Source organism: Callospermophilus lateralis, chromosome 7 (assembly GCF_048772815.1).
Source record: "Callospermophilus lateralis isolate mCalLat2 chromosome 7, mCalLat2.hap1, whole genome shotgun sequence".
NCBI classification, from domain to species: Eukaryota; Metazoa; Chordata; class Mammalia; order Rodentia; family Sciuridae; genus Callospermophilus; species Callospermophilus lateralis.
Window position 1 is genome coordinate 75,280,302 of NC_135311.1, and position 16,713 is coordinate 75,297,014.

At 31.0% G+C, this 16,713-nt stretch overlaps 1 protein-coding gene across 2 annotated transcripts in view; it reads right to left on the minus strand.

Annotated features, from left to right (window-relative positions):
* Positions 1–16,713, minus strand: part of Prkacb (protein kinase cAMP-activated catalytic subunit beta) — a 118,256-nt gene that overhangs the window by 27,658 nt on the left and 73,885 nt on the right. For both annotated transcript variants that reach the window (XM_076863647.1, XM_076863646.1), the window contains exons 2-3: positions 2,667–2,728; positions 862–990 (exon numbers count right to left, since the gene is read on the minus strand). In XM_076863647.1, the coding sequence (XP_076719762.1) occupies positions 862–990; positions 2,667–2,728 (191 nt within the window). The remainder of the gene's footprint in view (positions 1–861; positions 991–2,666; positions 2,729–16,713) is intronic.

The following is a 16,713-nucleotide window of genomic DNA, read 5'->3' on the forward strand; positions in this document are numbered from 1 at the left end:
TGTGTATATGGATATATATAAATTTTAGAGCGACTTCAGTCGTTACCTCTTATGTTAGAAGTCATTGAGCTATTAAATAAAATGTATTATTAAAATTAATTTCAACTTTTTAAATGTGGTTATTGGAAAATTTTACAAGATATGCATGGCTCACATTACATATCTATTTGATAGCATCAGTTGAGCTGCTGTGAATTTCTAGTCTATTACTGATTCTTCCCTTTGCTTCCAATATACCAATAAGCCAAAAAGTCATTCTTGGAAATATAACTCTAAGGTGATATATCACAATTTAGTATTATTCTTTTTCCTTCCCTTAACTGTTGATTATTAGGAAAATGGAAACTTAATATTTAAAGCATAAATACTTCAGATATCTTCATTCGTTAGCTACACCAAATGGTGATAAATAATTAAAAATTGTTTTTTATAGTAAGTAGATCTTAAAATTTGACTGCTATGACTGACATTTAAAATTTATCAAATACAATCATGTTAAATAAGAGAGCTTCTACCATAAATTAAAATATCAAAAAACTAAATTTCTAAATTTCTGTTATGCCAATTTAAGGATTAGGTAATTGTTTCCTGTATTTTTCCATAAGCCAATATCTAGTAGAAATTCTGTTCTTTACATGTTGACATTATATATTTTATTGTTAAACATATATGTATTATGTATAACTACTTAAATAATAATGTATCCTCATATGCTAAAATTTTTAACTGAATCATATAGTCACAATTTAAGAATAAAAATTGAATGAAACAATAAAATTATCTTAAGATGTCAACTAATATTAATGCTAATGCTAATAAAACTGAAGGTTAACCTGTAGGTAAATAATAAGAAGCACTAACCTTCTGCTTATCTAAGATCTTCATGGCATAATACTGTTCAGTGGCTTTATGTTTCACCAGCATGACTCTTCCAAATGAACCTGTTCCAAGGGTTTTTTTCCTTTCAAAATCCTCGAGTCCAGCATTATTCTACAAATGCATGAAAAATAAAACAAATTTAAAACTTAAAATTTTCAAACAACTGTGATAATTACAATCACTGTAGTACATAACCAGAATGATAATATGGGCTACAACTATTCAAGCAGAAAAAATACAAAAATACTATTCAGGTTTCAAGTTATTGGTCCTACTTTCTCTATTGAATAAGAAAGGATCCAATAACAGAGGAGAGAATTATATTGCAACATAGAGCAGCTGAATCAGTAATGGTCATTTTCTAATATAATTTCTAGTACTAGATTTCTAATAAATCATCTCTGTATTTTAATAATTACAAACTGATCAGAAGTATACCAAAGAGGAGTCATGTAAGCCATATAATCTTAGTGCACTAGTAAATATTGTAATAAAATGGATAAGCTGAGGGATCAGTCTTTTCATTAGATTTACCTATGAAGAAGCACTATCAAACTTCATTTGGATCTTTATTCAAGCTTACAGAGCTAAAGAACAGCATGAGAAAAAGCCACTAGGCGCTCTCTCTCCCTCTCTCTCTGATGTTATAATAACCCAGTATTACCTAAAACAGTAACAATAAGGAAAGAAGAGTTCCTCATTCCACAAAGAACCAAAAGCTAGAGTCTCAGAACAATAATCAGACTCTTTTTCTCCTTGAATAGATGTTTTGTTACAAGCAAACATCTTTGTTTGGCTTTGACTACAGCACAGAAGCAAAGAATTAGAGGCATCAATCTATTGAATTTGTTGCTGCCACAACAAAATGAAAATTACTAGGAACAAATTATGTGCTAAATAGCAACAAGTAGTAATTGCAGACCCAACTGTTTAATAATTTTAATCACAAAGATATCCATGAAAATCATGGAAAATATTTCCAAGGCTTAGTCTGTAGAGCTTTTAGCTTGAGAAAAATATGGTGCAACATGATTCTTGTATATGTGATGAATCTGGATAGCAACTAGAGTTCAGTGTTGTTGAATTTATTACAAATAAAACTCAGCTTGTTAAGCAACATCATGTTGAATTATTACAGAGAAGGAAATCAACCATGTTTTACTTAAGAAATTTGCTTTTTTATCATTTTAATTTCATACTTAATGAGATTCTTTATCAATGCAGAAAATAGTCCTTAAAATTTCAACTGAATTAATTTCATGGGTTAATAGTTAATTTTTTATTTTACTGATAAAATGGACTGAAATGTTTAATATAATCCCAACTAAATAATGGAAACAAAGTCCATTAATACACAACAGAACATCTGTTTACATTAGTCATAGCTTTTCTTTATATGATGAAATATATGCCATCTTCCTTACCTCCCTTCATGTTTCATGTTATATAGTGTTTACCATTTTATAATCACAAAGTCCACCTTTGGTGTATGCTAACAAGGACATCATTCAACATTAATATGAGATTAGAAAACACCAAAACCTGCTAGTGTCAAAACCTATTTTGAGTATTATATGAGAAATTAGTTCCTTCTTCAATTTAGATGTATATAAAATTATTAATTAATTAATTAAAACATAACATTGTGGTATAATTACTATTTTAAATTTATGCTTACTAATACCACTTGAAACTTAAAATATCTGGAGTGGTAATTACTTAGGCAAGAATCATGATTTTACTTAACACAGAAATTTTAATTGTAGAAAAATTTAAATATTTCTTACCGGGGGTGGATTCTCCCATTTTTTCAGAAAGTCTTCTTTGGCTTTGGCTAGAAATTCCTTCACTGAAAACATATATGAAAAAAAAAAAGATTTTTGTCTTGTAGGAATATTTACATTACATAAGAATATTTATATTATATATATTTAAATTACATATAAATATTCTTCCTTTAAAAAGCAGAAAATGTGCATTCACCACTGTGGTACACTAGAGAAGTAGTTAGTGTCTCTAAACAAGAAGCAAACACTTTCTCAGATTTCTAAGAATCTCCAATATTTTTCTATATGGAGATTGCTTTGATAATTTTAAATCTAATAACAACAATAATGCTTCTAAAAACATGTCTGAAAGTAATGTAAAAATTAGAGATCAATTAGGGAAAAATAGTGGCTTAAATAAATATGCCAGCAGTGATAGTAATAGAGACTTAAGACACATGAACTGAAAATATCTGAAGAACATCAATCTTTTGATCTGTAGAGTAATAAGGATAATTGGTTTTGAAAAAAGGACTGTTTTCAGGTTATGAGAAATTGTGTTATTAGATTTGCATTCTCACTACTAAGGAGAGAAAAGGAGAAACCAGAGACTAACAACATGTAAAGGATATCCACAGTGGCTTGAAAACAAAACATAAACAAAAAAATCTAAACCACTTTAAAATCTCATTCTGAATATTTGAATGCCTACTTTAAAACTTGCACTAAAGCAATTCAAAACCAGATGCTTATATATTGATCAATAATAACCACATATTTTATAGAGCTGTGGTTTAAAGTTTAAATTTGTTAATTAAATGACCAATCATTTAAAAGTATTCCCTGCTTATCTGTCTTCCCATAGATAAAATGTCATCGTCAAGATGTGTTCATGTTCTTGTAGTTAGGAATGAGAATAAAACCTGATTACACAAGAAATAATTATTTTAATTTGTTGTTCAGAAATTTTCCCATATTTCTCTATCTCAATCTATAAAGAAGAAAATGATAAAACAGGATTTAAGTAGTGTTGAAATAGTAAAAAGTTGAAGACAAAGTAAAATTGGATCGGCACGTTGGCATTTATTTCAGAAATACTGATTGATGATCATGATGGTAAAGACAGAATTAAAAGAGGAAGTGAAGACTCACAAATTCTTTAAGATCCCTAATTATGAAACTGTTTTAAATTGAGCCATTCTGAGATGCACATTATTATTGCCTTCTTTATCCTCAATGTAATATCTTTGGAAAAGATCTTACTGTATCACTAACTAACCAAAAAAGCTGTTGGCATTCTAAAATGTTTTGCAATTTAAATGATGTTGACAGGCATCAGAAGCAGACATTAGTTTTTAAGTAACACTAGGGTATACATTTCTGAAGACATTATTTTACTACTTTCTATAAACTAGCATTGATATAAAATATTTTCAAAACTATTTTAAGAAAATTAATTTTTAAAATTAGAATCTTTTCATTGTATAAAAAATCTCATGAACCAAAATAATGAATCAAATAGTTGCATATAATTAACCAAATATGATCTAATTCCTCCCAGGGTGGAAAATTCTTACATAAAGGGTGATTCAAGTTATCTTACTTCTAAAAGCTAATGTACTATTTACAACTGAAGAAGAGTGGTTTTATAAGTAAGTTGGGTTTATGGTTGTTTGTATGTTTGGTTTTTGTGAGGTTTTTTTTTTTTTTTTTTTTTTTTTTTTTTTTTTTTTTTTTTGCCTGAAACAGACATATCTGCACATGACCTTGATTTGGAAATGGCAGCTATAAAATAAATCAAAACATAATTAATTACAAAATGTAATGGTCTTTTAAGAAATCACAACTTGTGAACCTCAAAAAATATACCTCAAATTTCTTTTGAAAAATATTTTTAGTTTTATATATAGAACTTGCACAACAAGTTGAAATATAAATTCTCCAAATGCCTGCATGAGAATTTGAAGACAAGGAAGAGAATCAAAGAAAAATGTCTAACATCCTATTTCAGCTCCTCCTGTCATTTTATGCAAAGTGGATTTAAGAGTTAAGAAAAAAATAACTGATCAAAGAAAGAAATGGCAGTCTTTACCAAAGATAGTAAGTAGGAAAAAACAAAATTTTCCTTTCCAAGTCTGGGGACGAGCTATAAGAAAAATTTCTGGGGTTTCTTAATTTTATTTACTAAGATGATATTTGGGAGATTCTTTGGAATACTGTTGGTACTCATCAATATTCTGACTTTTACTGTCAAGTAGCACTATAGAAAGAAAACAACAGATCTCATAAAGGTTTCATGTAGAAAATTACTTAAAATGTGTATTAATCAAAGATATTAAATTTTGTGAATTTATTCAACATATAAGGCAATTCCTTTTTTAGAGTAAGGATGGCCATTAATTATGTCATTAAATATTCCATTAAAAAACTGTTCCTGAGAAATGTTTTTGTCTTATAAATATATATACAAATATGAAATCTCTAATATATATACTCTATTTAGAAGCAAAGATAAATATAATCAACTCTTTGTAAAAATAAATTGATAAAAACATACACCTAATAAATAGAAGAAAACAAATGTAAAAAGTAATATTTTTCACAATACCCTGAATTATGAATAATCCTACAACAAAAGCACATCAAGAACCACATGATTTACTGTAAATTTTATTATTTTTAGACATTGGTGGATTTAATTTCTAAATGCTTTTCTTTGGTTATTTTTAAAATTTCAATCCAAGGATACAAGATGTTATCAGTTAATAAAACAAGAGGTGGGAGCGACAGCCAGACTCAAACACTGTACTATATCACAATTAATCCAGAGTTCCTTTAAAAGCATATGTTTTGAGGTTCTCAATTTTTTAGTTTGCTTATGTTCTAATATATAAGCCTTATCTATAGTTAATCACTTAAACCACTGTGATAGCCTGAAACAGCCACAGTTTTTGGAGACATAGATAGAATATTGGCTCTAATATTTATGTGTTCATGGGTACCTACCAACAAAAGCATCTTACAGTAATTAATACTTCTCCTTAGGAAAAAGTACCTCAAAGATTTTTCTGAAAACATATTTTATTCTGTATTGGTTAATAATGGGGCAAACTAGGTATTACAAAAGTAAGGACACACCAAAAATTAACTCAACTCATTATTTTGCATTTACAATTATAACTGTTTTCCAAATAAATTAATTGTCTCTTCAGTTTGCATCATTGCATTCTGAAAGTGATAAGCTTGCCAAAGGAACCTGTATGTTCACCCAGGTGAATGTTCCTGTGCTTGTAAGAATATTCACCCATATTCATGAGGTGAAGGAAGAAGAAACAACTATTTATATGCATTTCCACAAGTCCAAAATCCAAAACTTAATTCTTACCTCTCCTTGCTTTTCGCAATATTTTTGTATGTTTACACACAGGTCATAGTTAAAAATCAGATTACAAAATTCATTTTATTTTATTTTTTAACTGGGGATTGGACCCAGGGGTGCTTTACAACTAAGCTTCATCCCCAGTCCTTTTTATTTCTATTTTGAGATAGGGTCTCACTAAGTTGCTGAGATTGTAAATTGACTGAATTTGAAATCCTCCTGCCTCAGGCTCCTGAGGCCTTGGGATTATAGTTGTCATTGAGCCTGGCTTACAAAGTTCATTTTAAACATTAAGAAAACTGACTAAAAATTCAAGTGTGGTACAACTTTATCTTTTATTCAGATAATTCTACAATGAATGTTTAATAACACTCAGCAAATTTATTAGCATTTTGCAATACTGTGTGAAATAGGCTAGATAACTTCTTATCAAAACAAGAATATGTAGTGAGTTATAGTGTGCCGTTATTTAACTCCTAAAAGAGGTTATCTTTTATGTATAAAGAATTTATAAGTGTATTACTATGCAGATGACAACTACTCTAGATGTTGAAGGCTCTGGTCTCTTAGTAATGTGATAAATTTTACTTCCCTCTTTATGGCCTTTTTATAGTAAAAGCACAACACTATTCAACTTTTATTCAATGTATGTCAGAAAAATAGAAAGGAAACAAACTGAAAATAGAAAAAAAATATAATAAAAACTTCTTAAAGCAAACCCCAAATAAAATGTCAGCTATTTCACTCAAAATTTATAATAGTATATGGACTTTTTTTTTTTTAAATATTCATTAGTTTGGATAATCTCACTAGGTAAGTGGTGTGTAATAATCTATCTTCTGCTACTTGGTACAACTTCCTCTGCTTCATGGTACTGTACTTATCATCTATAAAACATCATCACATAAAAAAACTACAATATCTGTATAAATATATAAAATCCAACATTAAACAAAGCATTTCCTTCACCAACCAAAGTATCTTATTAACAATATGCTAAATAAAAATACTAAGAGAATAAAAACTTGCAAACAACCAAATTAAAAGTTTTAAAGGTAACATTTGTTTTATTAAAAAGTAGTTGCCTACCAGATATTTCTGAAGATGAGGAAGCTGTGTCCAGAAAATAAATTAAACAATGATTAAATTACACTCATAAAAATGACATATTAGCATTAAGTCAGTGATACACATTTTCCCAAAATAATATTTGCATAAATAAAATGTTAAGGTAGAAACTCAGTTAATCGCATGTTTTCAAGTAGGACATTTAAAAATTAAATGATAAATAAAACTAACAACTATTGTTTTGCATCAGAGTCAATATCATACCAATTTTCCTTAAAAATAAATTTAACTCCTCATTGCAATAGAGCTAACAATATGAAGAAGCAAATATTAAAATACATATCCTGTAACTATTGTAAAACCATCTCTGGACTTCTGTTATTCAGTCAAACTCTACTACAGGAAAGAAATTTGTTATACCCTTTTGAAAGACACATCTTTCAAGGTATTCCACATGTTTTGTGCTGGTTTATTGAGCATCTGTTAGTACTGTCTGATACTGATGGAGACTCTGAATACTCCAAAGAATAAATATAACTGCCATTAAGGAGATGAGAAACTAAAGTGGGGAGACATTATAAAACAATGTGGCAAGTACTAAAATGGAAGGCAATTACAAGACTGTTTGCAAGAAGATATTCTTCCATAGTAACATAAGCATAACAGAGTACATAACATTCACATGCAAACTTGAAAAATAAAGGGTCCCTCTGGCAGATAAAGTTACAAAAGAAGACATTCTAGATGAGGTGATCTGTGTAAAACACATGGAGGAGAGCATGGCTTAACTGGGAAATGGCAACTGACTTGTGACAGATGGGGCATAGGTTATGAGTGCACAACAGCAGTGGGAGGTGAAGTGCCAGCAGGTGCCCAATCATGGACATACTTGTTTGTCATGGTGATGGTTTTCAGTGTGTGGGAAGGAAGGGGAGTAACCTGTTTGTTCACAGTTACTAGACTCATTTCTTCTGGGATATAGAAGGTATGAACACTTGCTAAGGGAAAGAGGAGCCAGATGGAGTAACGTAGGAATGATGGAGGAACAGCTCTGCCTAAATATTTTATTTTTGTAGTGCTGGGCATTGAACCCAGGGCCTCACACTTGAAAGCCCTCTTCCACTGAGCTACACCAGCCTAGGGTCTAAATATTTTAAACTTTCATTGCTAATGCAGGGAGTAAGGGAAAGGACCATTCCTCTAAAACTTCCTATTAGGAAAACAGCAAGTACTATAAACTATTACTGTGTATTTTTACCGGTATCTTTTTTATAGTAAGTGTTTAAAAATTTATTACTAAACAGATTGTAATACATGTGTCCCCTATTCTCTTTGCAATTAAATCATCATCTCCCTGCTTCATCTTATTAAAAGCACTATTCTATTTAAGAGTTATTTAGTGTATGCCAGAAAGCAAAAACAGGATGGAAACTCAAGTAAGTTACCTATGAAAATACCAAATTCTATTAACAAATAACAGAAGAGGACAATCTCTTCCAAACCCTCTGGAAAGTGTAATCTAATAGAATATATTACTGTGTCTTCTGCCACCCATCCTTCAAATATTAAACTCTTTAGAGTTCTCTACTTGGTATATTTCTGAGAATACTGTCTCCTCTCCACATGTACACAGTGTACTATAAATCATTTGACAAACAGAACTCATAAAAAAACTAAATATAAAATATTCTGATTGCCACAAAGTACTTCATAAAAATGCAACTTAACAAATCAAAGTAATAGGATTATTCTGTAAAAAAGTGGTTTCCTACCAGATGCATCTGATGATTTGCGTGCTTGATCAAAAAGAATATAAATAAATTTAAGATTAAATAAATAACATATAAAATAACATATTCACAATACATTACCCATCCATATGTTTGCTGGTATATTACACAAAGAAATAAAATATAAAAATACTTGAGCACAGATATCAAAAATGTTTTATATAAGGATTACAAGAAATTCTTTGGAGAGATGTATATTAACCAACAAAAACACTACTCTGGAAACTTGTTAACAAATTATAACATTCTTGTCCATTAAATCTGAAGAATAATTGTATTCACTTTGCTGAGGGGTGCTTTGTTTGTTTCACCATATTCAACCATGTTCATTCAAAGCAAATTCACTAAATCTTAAAAACCATAGTGGCTATAAAAGCAATTTTAATGCTGTAATTATATTTGTGCAGTATATTGGATAGCACCATGCCTACTTTTGATTTCTAAGATATCAGTCTTTCTATAAAGATTAAAATAAAGCATTTGGAAATTTAGTAAAAAATAAAAGTTGAGTATTTGGAAATTTAGTAAGAAATAAAAATTATATTTCCTATGCTACTGTCTATTTCACTCTTTTGCTTTCCTATTAGTTGATTCTTTATCAAGCCTTGGTTACAAGTGAACAATATAACCGACTGACTCACTAAGCCTAAGCCATGGAAGCCCTTTGTTTATAGTTTTTATACGGAAAAAAATAAAACCTTTATGAGACATATGTTTAAATACACATTAAATATATCTGATTATAAATAAATCCTAGAAAACTATATTAACTTATTTGGTTAACATTTATAATAACAGATGAATACACTAAATCTGCAGTGTATGTGCTTTCTCTCCCAACCTGATCTCTTCCTGGGGATGCATCCATTTAGGCCATATAAGATATATAAGGAACTTCCTGTAGGATTTTGTCATGAAAGCTTATACTTAGCCGTAAAACTAATGACCCAGGCAATTTTTGAAATGCAGTTTAATTCCTTGTTTACTGAAATTTTTCTCATGGAAATATATCTACCACAATTATATGCTGAAGATTTTCCAGACAGTTCTGAATTCAAATATTCTTTTTTGTTGCCCAACAGTGTAGAAGTAGGATTGTATCTCTAGAGGATAGGGAATGCACATTATCAACGTAGTAACAAATGACTCAATAAATTGTTAGGTTAATTTATTAATTCCTACATCTTTAAGGTTTCATATCCTCAACAAAACATGTTAATGTCAGACTTTTCAATATTTGCTAATCTAATGGGTATGATGACAAATCTTGTAACACTAAATAAATATCTCAGGAAAAAATATATAATTTTTTCTGTAAAGGACTTGTTACTTTTTTATTAATTTATTCCTAGGTTCTTTAGGGTTTTGATTGCTATCGTAAAAGGGAAATTTCTTTCTTTCTTTTTTTTTTTTTAATTACCTTTTCTGTTTGTTGCTGACTAGAGAACACAAATGTGTTTACACACTGATCTTTTACCTGGCAGTCTTGTCAAGACTCTTATCAGTGCTAAAATCACACTGGAAGTTTCTCCTGAGTTTTCTGTGTAGACAATCACACAGTATCTATGATAATGACAATTCTGTTCTCTCCATCTTTTTCTTGTCTTACTGTGCAGGATCTGACTAACAGTTAAATGATGTAGAAACAATGACAGTAGGCCTCTTTTTCCTATTTCTCAGTTCAGAGAAAATTTTTTAAACTAAGTTGCTTTACCTGTACTGTGCTTGTAATACTTTACCAGACTCAATAAATGAATTAGAGAATACCTCTTTTTCAATTCTCTGGAAGAATGCAAAATACTGAATTTTTTGTTCCCTTATTATTTCTTAGGACTTTACTATAGCACTGTCTGATCCTAATTTTGTTATGTTTTAAATAAAACTTTAACTGACTCAATTTTTTAAACAGGCATGGTTCTAATCAGTTCTTTTAAAAGCACTTTCCATGAATTAACCTTTGGCTCTTATGTACCTTTGTTTTCTATTCCACTGATCTTTGCTCAGTCTTTTATCAGGTCTTTTTATCAGTTTTTCTTCCTTTGATTAACCATCCTGTGCTTTTCCTAACTTTTTTACCTGAATTCTTACATCATGAATGTCTCTCTTTTACGAAGTTATACAGTTAAAAATTCATCTCTATACTCCATAGTTTTGGATTTAAATGTCTATTGAGTTAACACTTGACTCAAATTATTTGAATTTTTAAGTCTTCACATATGCAGTTGTACGTTTATTAGTTTAATTAGTCTTTGATTATTGAGTGCAGTTAATTGCCTTGTGGTCAGAGACTGTGACCTGTATTCAATTCTTTGCAATTTTGTTGAATATTTGGTTATATAATCAACTTTGTAAATACTCTCCAATTGCTTGGGTAAAAATTCTTTCTATATACATCTATATATCTATAAATCTTATATTTTGTAATTTCTCCTTTTAAGCGGGTCTGTTTTATTTTATATATTTTGAGGCTTTATTACAGATGTATACAACATTTTTTCTTTTTATGTCATTAATTTTAAATGGTAGTCTGTCCACCTGTGACAATTCTACTATCTTACATTCTTCTACGAGTCTAATACTGTGTATGAATATCCTACGTAGTCAATGTATATGTGTGTCTGTTTTATTTCTGGACTGTGAACTTAAAGTTCAGTGGAGCTTTATCTGTGGAAAAACCTGAAGGGCTTGACTGAGGATTTATTCCAGTACAGGATTTTGTACTAGCTTCTGTATATATTACTAACCTAGAACTGTTTTGATGATATATTTTTATTGGTGCTTTCTTGACCACACTATTAATACAGATTAAAACCTGAAACCCACTTGAGGGGAAGCAGATGATTATGAATACTCAGGAGAGACATTCCACATCTACATGTACACATTACTCTCCTGCCTCCAGGAACCCAAGCTAAGAAATACAGGCTTCCCTTTTGCCCTGTGTTTGCAGAGGTTGTATTTTCTAATATGTGATTTCACTGAGGTTATGATCCTTGCAGGACATTGGCTTTATAAAGCAGTCAAAGAAATCCCAAATTGCATCATCCAAAGAACTTGTCTTTTATCTTTGTGAGATCATTTAAAATGAAAGTCCTTTGGTCAACAAGGGATGAAAATCTGACGGCAAAGTATGCTCCTCTTATAGCTGTGGGTTTTCATTTACCACTTCCGTTTTTGCACTGGGACTTCTTTAAATTCAGGAATTCATTTAAAGAGATGCTTGTTATAGCTTATTCAGCATGTTGAGGTGCTGTTGCATTTCATTAATTTTTTTTTCCCTAGAAAGATCTTGTCTCCAATCTTGTATTTTTTTTCTTTATAGGACAAGTTTCGTGTTAAGCTGTAAGATGCAAAGAACTACATGTTTGTGGAATTCATTTAATATTCTTGAAAACCAAAAATTTCTCCAGGATATGCTTAAGTGCTGGGGTCTTTGGTAATTTTATTGAAACACAATGAGTGTTTTTAATCTACAGCTTCAGTTTTTTTCTCTTTTAGGAAGTTTTCCTGCTTTGGGTGTATAGATAAGTTCAAGGCCGTGGATTCATTCTCAGCACACACACACAAAAAGTTTTCTGAAGTCATTATGTTGTTTTGGTACTAGGAATTGAATCCAGGGATGCTTTACCACTGAGCTACATCCCCAGCATTTTTTTTTTTTTTTTAATGTTTTGAGGCAGGGTCTCACTGAATTGCTGAGGCTGGCTTCAACTAACTGTGTGATCACCCTGCCTCAGTTTCCTGAGCTTCCAGGTAAAGTCCTTTTTTGTTGTTGTTGTTGTTGTTGCTTTTTTGGTACTTGGGATTGAAATCAGAGTTCTCAACCACTGAGGCATATCCCCACCCCTTTCTAAAATATTTTATTTAGAGACACGATCTCACTGGGTTGCTTAGGGCCTAAGTTGCTGAGGTTGGCTCTGAACTTGTGATCCTCCTGCCTTTAGCCTTCCAAGTCACTGGTATTACAATGTGCCACCACACCTGGCTAAAGTCATGTTTTTTATTTCTGTGTTTTTTATATTCTGAGAATAACAGAATAATTCACATCTGTTTTATGAGAATGTTATTCATTTCGTAGAATGTCCTATGTTTATCTAATATACTTTTCAACTCACAATTTTTATTTTGTCAATTTCCCCTATATTCTGGAATGCTGATCAGGATAGTTCTTTACATAATTAATTTACTTTCCTACAGTGACTATTGTGCTCTTTATTGTCTTTACTGCAGACTTATATCCCATTTATGGCAGGTTTACTGGCACCACAGTAAGCCTTTCACATTATTATGCTTCTTTTCCATTCCTGCCTGATTCTCAGCTCTTCTCATCCTGGTCTTGTTTTATCCTTTCTATCATGTATTAATTTACAGATTCCATGTTTGCTTGATATCCAGATGCTCTCTGTAATTTTGTATGTTTAGACCCTTCCATACAAACATTTTTAAAACAGTAAGTTTATTCCCTTCCTTTTGTAGGCTGTGATTTTTATCCTTTAATGGGCTACAATTCTTTTTTAGGCTCCATATAGTTGCTTTTCTCATTTTTTCTTTCATGAAGAGTGATAAGTTTTGCAAATCTTGAGTAGTTTTGAAAACCTTTATAAATGTTCCCAAATAAGGTAGTTGAGGGCTGGGGATGTAGCTCAGTGTAGAGTGCTTACTTAGCATGCATGAGGCCTAGGATTCTATCCCCAGTACTATAAAAAAATCTTCAACCAAATAAAGTACCTATTTTTCTTTGGATGCTTTCACTTCCTATTTAGGTACTTTTAGAATCAATCCATCCAATCTTTCAGTTTATACATATTTACATTATCAGCTGAATAATCCAGTGAACTTCAGCACTGTGAAGGTAGCAGAACTATAGGGTTTCTTTGCTGGTGGTGATACACATCATATCAGGGTGGAGCCCTGTCATAGCTGGAAAAAGTGAGATCATGTTTTCAACTTGAAATAACCTAATAAATTCTTGATTGTCCCAATATAACTGTTTAAGAGTGAAAGCAATTAGCAGTGTTGGGTCTTTTACTCACTTTCCCACAGTCTTTTTTTTTTTTTTTTTTTTTTTAAAGCTTCATCTCTCTGAATTAGTGAGAGTAAAACAATTATTTCTTTCTTTTCCACGAGGGCAAACTATTCAAAGTAAAACTGTTAGTTAGACTTTAGTAGTTGATCATCCATGTGATCCTTACATTTCTGGGCAAATCCACCGCCTGCTCCCTGCCCCACAAACTTTAATTCCAGGATGTGGTTTTCCCAGTTTTGTGATTTTATATTTTCAGTCAATATCTATACACTAGAATTAACTGCTTGTGCTCAAGTCTGGAACATTCCTGGGATTCATAGCAGATTAATGCCTTTTTCAGAGATTTGCCTCAATTATAGCTGGGCCAGAGTTCTCATCTAGGATATTTTTATAGGATACCATGTGATGTTTTGATACATGGATACATTGTAGAATGTTCAAATCAGGCTAAGCAAATATATCTCCTCAAACTTTTACTATTTTTTTTTTTTTGCAGTGAGAACTTTCAAAATTCCTTCCTCCTGCTTTTTTAAAAAAGTATTTAATACATTATCATTTTCTATAGACACCCTATTGTGCAACAGAACACAGTACTTATTTTTCCTAACTGGAATTTAGTACTCATTGACCACCCTTTCTCTACCTCTTCCTCCCTGCTATTCCTCACCTAAGGTTTTGATATAGTGATGCTAGTTATGTTGATAAGCCAGGGACACACATGGACGCCAAATCTGTCAGATGACTAAGCTCAATCTTGTACAAGCAGCAGAGAAACCTGTTCTACACTGTGAAGATAATAAAGCAGATACAAGGAGAAAATAAAGAAGTCATGTGATCTCTGAGAGAAAAACCGAGAAAGGTGCTGCTGTGATTCCAGGCAGTTTTCCAAATCCCAACTGGTAAAGCTCAACTCTACTTTATGCCTTTGAGCTGCATGAGATAACTCTGCAGTCTCATAACATCTGCATTTTTGTCTGTTTTAGTCTAGTCGAGTAACTGATAAATTCTTCTAGTCAAAATGGCCTTAAGACAATTAAACTGATTTTTAGAGGGTTTTGTAAATTTCTTGACAACACTTGTTTCCTTAGTAGGAACAAAAGATTCACAAAAAAGGAGTATTAGTGAGGAAAAAAATTTAATTTTTAGGTCTTTTTAGACTTACAACTCATATTTTAAATACTAGAAAGATAAAAGTTCTGATTGGTACTATTTATTTTATTAATCATTTTATCTGACTTCATGCTACAACGATGATGCCGGAATGATAAGTAAACATTATGATTACTGTACATGAGAAGTATTCTTATTTATAAAAAATGACTACTATTTAGTCATTCATTTATTCTACAGTATTTATGGGATCATTATTATGTAGGAAATACCAGGGTTGCCACTGAAAACACACATAAACAAGGCACTAACCTTGACTTAAGGAGTTCAAAATTTCGAGATCAGACACCAAATTGTAAATTTATAATTCAATATGATATAATAATTTTTATAGTTTAAAGCTACTTTGAGAGTATAGGGAAATCTCCTAATTCTACATGATCAATAATGGAGGCACTGCAAAGCATAGTGATTCTCAGAATTTTTATGATTAAGAATATAATATAAACATGTAAATGTAGCAAGGATTTACATATAGTAATGTATGGCTAGGTTAAAATTTATGAAACAGATGCAAATAAAGTAACTGGAAAATTTTCAATTTGGGTTAAGAAATGGCACATCAGCAATTTAAAATTTGTAGTGTGAAAAATTATCTGGAGGGATATAAACTGGAAGCTGGAAGAAGAGTGAGACAGTTATTGTAATAGGGTTGAGAAGAGATACAGAATGTCTGATCTAGAAACATTTTCATTGTCAGGTAGACTGGAGAAAAATGGAATGATTTCTGAGACATTTCTGATATACAATCAATAGAACTAATAACTAAGTGCGTGTCTGGGAGTAAGAAACAAGGTTTCTGTTTTTACTTCTTTCATGGACAATGAGATCATTAACAGAAATTAAAATCAATGATAAAGCAACAAATTTTGGGATGGGAGACAAAATTCACTTTTGAACTGAATGTTCAGGTAATGATTGAAGATGTAGCCATGGATGAGATCATTCAGAGAGAACGTAGCATTATAAGGAAGCCAAAGCTAGATTCCCAGAGAAAACTAACCTTTAATTATCAGGAAAAAAAAAAGAGAATAGCTTTATAACTAGAAAAAAATACCACATACACATAAACACCAGAGGCATAGTTGTAGACTTAGAAAAAAAGGTCTAGTATTTGCTTATTTCTACAAATAAAACCACACCTCACTTGTAATTTTCCATATTTTGAAGTGGCTAGGGCATTTAACCACTTGCAACAGAAGTAAAATTAGTTGAAATTGAATAATCTTGAAAAAATTGAATGTCGATTTCTTATCATCACCATTATTGTGGTAGAAAAAGACTATAAGGAAAGGCCATGATAGAAAATACTGTCTCTAATCCATAGCTTTAAAATGAAGCAATAGAGAAGCAGCAACAATTTGCGTCAGCCAAAAACAACACATCATATTATAAAACCTCCATAACTCATAGTGGTTACCTAAAGATTCTAGGGTTATATGTCCAACTTTCAAAGAAAAAACACACATTGTATTGATTCAAAGACAGTGTAGCATGACCAGGTATCCTCGTTTTCATATTATAAAAATTATGCTCACATGTTGATTTTATAATATTACTCCAGACTTAAAACACTAGATTAGAAGGTCTGTATCGAAAACTGAAAAATAATAACCTGGGCAATTCTTAATATTG